At 46.0% G+C, this 6,759-nt stretch overlaps 1 protein-coding gene across 1 annotated transcript; it reads left to right on the top strand.

Moving 5' to 3' along the window:
* Nucleotides 1–1,493: 1,493 nt before the first annotated feature.
* Nucleotides 1,494–5,567, top strand: LOC123114079 (leghemoglobin reductase). Its single transcript, XM_044535447.1, has 2 exons — nucleotides 1,494–1,907; nucleotides 4,083–5,567. Exons 1-2 carry the CDS (start codon nucleotides 1,650–1,652, stop codon nucleotides 5,331–5,333), a joined length of 1,509 nt encoding a protein of 502 aa, XP_044391382.1. The 5' UTR covers nucleotides 1,494–1,649; the 3' UTR covers nucleotides 5,334–5,567.
* Nucleotides 5,568–6,759: the final 1,192 nt, after the last annotated feature.

Below are 6,759 nucleotides of genomic sequence, written 5' to 3'. Positions count from 1 at the left end.
GGGGGGGTTGTGTCGCTCTGGGTTGCCGGACAAAGAACCTCAGACGGAGGTTGTAGGCTTTCACGCAACGTCGTCGCAGCTCGGTTCGAGAACCAGCGAGCGAGGCTTTCCTCCCCGACCAATGGAGGCATGAAAATCTTAGCCGGGAAGGAGCCGCGAAAAGGGATGTGATCCCTCGAAAACTACCAATGGTGCACGGGCACCTTTCTGCCCATTGCATTTTTTTATAAACACGCATACACATGTATGTTATGTATCTGGAAAATTTCATACTCCCTCCTTCTCAAAATATAAGGCGCGCTTGACTCTTTTCGGTCTTAATCACAAAACCTTGACTATAATTTTTACTTATTGCATGTCTACAAAATTAGTATATAAACATAAGAACTAATTTTTTTTGCAAGACAAATATGTCGATACCATTTATACATGTTCAACTAATGCACTTTGGTATATATTAGTGATCAAAGTCATGCATGAAAGAACATGAAAGTCAACCATGACTTATATTTTGGGAAGGAGGGAGTATCATTTGTAGTTTCACACATGATGTAAAGAAAGACAAATATGTATTTTTAAATGGGCTTCTTTTTTTTGTTATTTGGGCTAGAATTTTGTTTCTTTTATAGCTTACATATTATATTTTTTCGAAACAACATTTCATGGATTCATAGTGGACACATACAAGTTTCCACATATTTTTTGTGATTTTTTTGAAACTTCTAAATATGGGTTTTGATTTTTCTTCTTCAAATAAACAGGCATCAAAGTGCCCAAGCACCAGAACTTCGCACTCCGGGATCCCTCCCCTTCGTTGGGAACCAAATGCAGCGGTAGGCTCCCCCGGTTTGATTCGGCTTGGAGTTTCCCCACCTAGGGAAAGAAGGGGGACCCCGGTTACCAAATGAGCCCTTATTGTATGGCGCGGGGTTGATGAATCCTCCTTCTAAGACTAGCCTTGCTTGCACGCCGATCGTCTTCTCGAAATAACTTTCTACCCATCACCTTTTTGCAATATATAAAAGCCATTAATAACGCATAAAATGTTGATTAATTTCATAGACCATAGGTGAACCAACCTGTGGTTGGATGGTTAGAGTGACAGTGATATTCCAGCTCATCAGGGTTCAGGTCCTGGTGCTCGCATTATTTCTGGATTTATTTCAGAATTTTCAGCGGCGCGATTTCAGTGAGAGGAGATGTTCCCGTCGACGACGAGGCGCCCACGGTGACTTCGTAAACCTCAAGATGATATGCCGGCTCATCTCTCGAAGGTGCTCATAGAGATAATGTGTGCGTGTGTGCGTTCACAGGGCCGAATGTATGCGCGTATGTATGAGCACTTGCTTGTGTTAAAAAAATCATAGACATAGGAATGAAAATAGGCAAAGGGAGCAAACCTGGCTTCCTATACCGGATGGCCCACCTGTCAGCTTAGAGCGGGGTACCCCACCTCTCGCGGGCGTATCGGTTGGTGGTACCCCGTATTATTTGACCCTTCGTGTTTAGATTTCACAACTCGGCCATTCTCTCCGCCCCCCCATCTTCTTTCTTTCTTGCGCAAAAGGAAAGGAGAGGAGAATTTGGAATCTCCATACCATTTTCTTCCTAAAAGAAAATCGAGGCGAGGAGGAGTCCGCGTCCGCGAGATGGCGATGGCGAGCTTGGCGAGGAGGCGCGCGGCGGAGGCTGTGCTGCTGCGGCGGCCCCACGCGGCGGCGTGGGCGTCCGCGTGCCGGGGGTACGCGGCGTCGGGGGAGGAGAGCGACGTCGTCGTGATCGGCGGCGGGCCCGGTGGGTACGTGGCGGCCATCAAGGCGGCGCAGCTCGGTCTTAAGACCACCTGCATCGAGAAGAGGGGCGCGCTCGGGGGGACCTGCCTCAACGTCGGCTGCATCCCGTCCAAGGTATCCATCTATCGCCGCCTCCTCCTCCTCCCATCTCCCCCTTCCCTTCTCGATATGCGATCCGGATAGATGCGTTCGTGCTGCTGGAGATAGCCTGGAGGTCGTAGATCCGTACGCATCGTACCACGATTTTGGCGCTAGGGTTTGCGGGGCGCAGGCCCATATTAGGCTATAATAAGTTGTTGATCTGGTACGGAAGTTTACCCTTAACCATTTAATTTGGGCTCGAGTTGTTGACTTTGTTCTAGTTTGTTTATTTTTTGTGTGATTACTGATTACGTTTCCCAGTTTCCATGGTGAGAAATGTAGCTAGGGGTTTGCCTTGGGTGAGTTGCAGAATTGAATGTGTGATTTAGTTCTGTACCTGCTGTTGCTTATGCGGTTTATGGAAGGTTGTGATGTATAGCTTGTTTAGATATCAGTTTGTTTAGCTTTTTCAAGGGCTTCAGGACGATGCACACTTGGGGTATATATGTGTTAGAAGTAGGGGACAGCTCTTGTTGGTGTACCGATTTTTTGAGCTTATAGACCAACGGGTGTGCTTGTTTGTTGATTTCTCATATGCCAATGTGGTACAATTCTAGGCATTTGTTTGTTTACTCTGAACACGGTGTGTGAATATCAGATAGAACTCAACCAGACCATTGGTTGTTTTCTATAAATATTTCTCTATGTAATGAGTTTGTTCATGTAGTTATTTTATAACTTGTTATATGCTTGTTCTGCTAGTCTGCATAAGTATAGTGTTTCCAGCTTCATCATTAGATAATGCGCCATACCATTTGTATTGTATGGTTGATGGTTATCAATGTGGGCTTGCCGATAGCGCTGTTGGTTTATGCAGTAGCCTCTAGGGTCCGCACTTCCATATTACTGGTTGAAAGCAGGCCTGGCAGGGCATATAGGGTGGCTTCAACTGAGCTGATCAAAGAAAATATCTGCAGTGTTTTCTGATGCTCAAATAAATTTAGAAGTCAGGAAAGAAAATAGTTAGTGTTTTTCTGAAGTTCAAGTAAATTGAACCTAGGGGGTTGATCATGAACCTCAAAAGTTGATTTCTAATGCTGTCATATTCATCCAATGCAATACCACTTGTTTATACTTTTCTCTATTCACGGGGTAAAAAATATATTAATTGAATTCGTAATTTCCTTGAAGAGAGGTTAGTTGCCGAGTTCAAGCAATTTGGTATTTTTGAGAGCTCGAGCTTTCTGGCTTAGTTTCTGCCTTCTATTATTTTATGGAGAAGTTTCCGTCTTCTGTACTTTTTTTTAATATAGAAGGGGTGCCCCCTGGCTCCATTTTATTAAAATGAATCTGTAGTTATTACTTGCTCTAGCTTCACAATGATGTTAGACAGACGATCTTTGCTCAAATAGAGCCTTCAGATCTTGTCCTCACCCTTTATAGTGCTCATATTCAATTAAAGATCGTATGCAAGTTTATGTGCGTTGAAACACCATGCTTACTGATTTGTAGTTATTTTTAGTTGCCCAGCTCAGTGTTTCAAGCCTTTTTGCTAATTATAGCTTGGTCATCTTCTTGGGTGTGGTTTCCAGATCTTTATTATGTATTGCCACCTGTTTATGTGAAACTTATCGGTAAACCTTGGCGAAGCCAGATAAATACACTGGGAGGTGGTTCCTTAAACTGCTGCAAAATCTGTTGTGTTTCTTTTCTCTTTTTTTGCTTGTTGTAACTTTTGAAGCTAGCTGCTGAAAATGTACAAAACTGCAAATATGTCGTTTGGTCATAGTATTTTGATATAAAAATCTACAAAACTACAAAAATGCAAATCTACAAAATCTACAAAACTGCAAGTTTATGTGCGTTGAAACACCATGCTTACTGATTTGTAGTTATTTTTAGTTGCCCAGCTCAGTGTTTCAAGCCTTTTTGCTAATTATAGCTTGGTCATCTTCTTGGGTGTGGTTTCCAGATCTTTATTATGTATTGCCACCTGTTTATGTGAAACTTATCGGTAAACCTTGGCGAAGCCAGATAAATACACTGGGAGGTGGTTCCTTAAACTGCTGCAAAATCTGTTGTGTTTCTTTTCTCTTTTTTTGCTTGTTGTAACTTTTGAAGCTAGCTGCTGAAAATCTACAAAACTGCAAATATATCGTTTGGTCATAGTATTTTGATATAATTTGTGTTTCTTCTTGAACATTCCAGGCTCTTCTGCATTCGTCGCATATGTACCATGAGGCAAAGTCTTCTTTTGCACACCATGGCGTTAAGTTCTCCAATCTGGAGGTAGATCTGCCTGCAATGATGGCTCAGAAAGACAAGGCTGTTTCTGGGCTTACAAAGGGCATCGAAGGCCTGTTCAAGAAGAACAAGGTTGAGTATGTTAAAGGGTTTGGGAAGCTTGTCTCTCCGTCAGAGGTATCTGTGGATTTAGTTGATGGTGGTAGCACTATCGTCAAAGGGAAGAACATAATTGTCGCCACTGGCTCAGATGTGAAATCTCTCCCTGGAGTTACAATTGATGAGAAGAAGATTGTGTCATCTACTGGGGCTCTTGCACTTACAGAAATACCAAAGAAGTTGGTGGTCATTGGAGCTGGATACATAGGTCTAGAGATGGGTTCTGTCTGGAACAGGCTAGGGTCTGAAGTGACTGTGGTTGAATTTGCCCCTGATATTGTCCCATCAATGGATGGAGAGATAAGGAAGCAGTTTCAGCGTATGCTGGAGAAGCAAAAGTTTAAGTTCATGCTCAAGACAAAGGTAGTCGGGGTCGATACTTCTGGAAGTGGTGTCAAGTTAACTGTGGAGCCTGCAGCTGGTGGAGAGCAGACTGTCATTGAGGCTGATGTTGTCCTTGTATCTGCTGGCAGAGTCCCATACACTGCTGGTATTGGGCTGGACGCCATTGGTGTTGAGACAGACAAGGGCGGAAGGGTCCTTGTTGACAATCGCTTTATGACAAATGTTAAGGGCGTATACGCGATTGGAGATGCGATACCTGGACCGATGCTTGCACACAAGGCTGAGGAGGATGGTGTTGCATGTGTTGAATTTATCGCGGGGAAGGAGGGCCATGTTGACTATGACACTGTACCTGGCGTGGTGTACACACACCCAGAGGTGGCCTCCGTTGGCAAGACGGAGGAACAGGTCAAGGCATCTGGTGTAGCCTACCAGGTTGGGAAGTTCCCCCTGCTGGCAAACAGTCGGGCGAAGGCAATCGATGATGCCGAAGGGATGGTGAAGGTGATATCTGAGAAGGAAACTGATAGAATCCTCGGCGTACACATAATGTCCCCTGGCGCGGGCGAGATCATCCACGAGGCTGTGCTTGCACTTCAGTATGGAGCATCCAGCGAGGACATTGCCCGTACATGCCACGCGCATCCGACAGTGAGCGAGGCCCTGAAGGAGGCGTGCATGAACACCTACGACAAGGCGATCCACATGTGATTTCTGATACGAGTTCAGCTGCCAGCTCGAAACAATTGGCAAGTTTTTGAAATAATTTTGAATCGATGCGTTCTAGAAACATCTATTTTTCTTTTTGTTGTGAGCTTGTTTCGTATGCGGAACTGTGAATTGCGACCTTCGCTGCAGATTGTAGTTACATGATGTTTAATTCCCTTTCCTTTGCTGTGGCCGCATGTTTGCATACTCCTAAATAATATGTGAAATTGGTGTCGATGTTATTAGAGCTCCTCTTTCAGCTGATACATGAGAGAGGAAATTTTATGTTGCCATTTCAATGCATTTTACTGCATCTCTCTTTATTCGTCACCCCAACTTTACTCTCTTTGAATCTGTGTGGCGCTATCTTACAGGAGATATTGCACACGATATTCCTTACGCTCTTGTGAAGCAGCTAGTGCTCGTCTGCAGGTTGGACTTTGTGATGTAAATTGTGAAATCACGATGCTTATAACTGATGCAGGTTGGACTTTGTGATGTAAATTGTGAAATCACGATGCTTATAACTGCTGCAGGTTGGACTTTGTGATGTAAATTGTGAAATCACGATGCTTATAACTGTTGGAAGATAGGGATGCTAATATTTCCAAGTTCTGATATCAGTTGAGCGTACCGCCGGTGTTAAGCCAGAGGAAGTTTTTTTGTTGCTGCACCCAAACGCAATAATTTGATAGGACATACAGTACAATAATCCTCACATGGTTCCGGAAAGGGCTGCACGTACCCTTTCTGCGACGGAGGCTGGACGCTGAGGCGGCACCGGTGGAAGATGTGTGAGACAGAGCGGGAGATGGTGCATTGCCACGTCCTATTGGTCACTCAGGATGCATTGGAGGTTGTGCGGCAGCCTGTGGCGGGCGAGGCCGACAGCAATCCAGCATCGGTCCAGGCCAGCCACATAAATAGCTTGACGCCAGTCGGTGCCCGCTTCTTCCATGTCAGCTGCCATTAAGCCAACTCCACCGCGCGATCCCGTCTTGTCCGGCCCCGTCCGTTTGGGGTGGTAAAAGGGACAAACCGGGTGGCCCAGCGCGCCGGAGCAAACGGACTTTTGTCCGTTTTGTGTCCACTTTCGACCCATCCCTAACCCAAGTTTGCGCCGGTTTTTGGGTGAAACGGACAGCGCGCGGACGGGCGGGACGCGCGCGCTTGACACAAAGCAAAACCTCCCCGCGGCCCCTTTGGCGCCATCCCCCCCTCCCCCCAAAAAAACCCTCCCACGTCCCGCCCGTCCCACTCCCTCCCTCGTCCATGGCCGAAACCCAATCGAACTCTGGCGGGCTGGCCGTCGATCCGCCCGGAATGGCCAAGAAGAAGAAGGGCAAGGCGCCAAGGAAGCCGCGGTCGGAGTGCACGCCGGAGGAGATCGCCAAGTTGGACTCGAAATCGGCAAAGAGGAGGGGCCGGA

Source organism: Triticum aestivum, chromosome 1B (assembly GCF_018294505.1).
Source record: "Triticum aestivum cultivar Chinese Spring chromosome 1B, IWGSC CS RefSeq v2.1, whole genome shotgun sequence".
Classification (NCBI taxonomy): Eukaryota; Viridiplantae; Streptophyta; class Magnoliopsida; order Poales; family Poaceae; genus Triticum; species Triticum aestivum.
This window is presented reverse-complemented; position numbering and strand designations above follow the sequence as displayed.

What these genes read in the sequence shown, in the direction of transcription:
- LOC123114079 (XM_044535447.1), top strand. Translation starts at nt 1,650, where the DNA reads ATGGCGATGGCGAGCTTGGCGAGGAGGCGCGCGGCGGAGGCTGTGCTG. An exon ending in TCGGCTGCATCCCGTCCAAG is followed by an intron (nt 1,908 to 4,082) that starts GTATCCATCTAT and finishes TGAACATTCCAG; the next exon opens with GCTCTTCTGCATTCGTCGCA.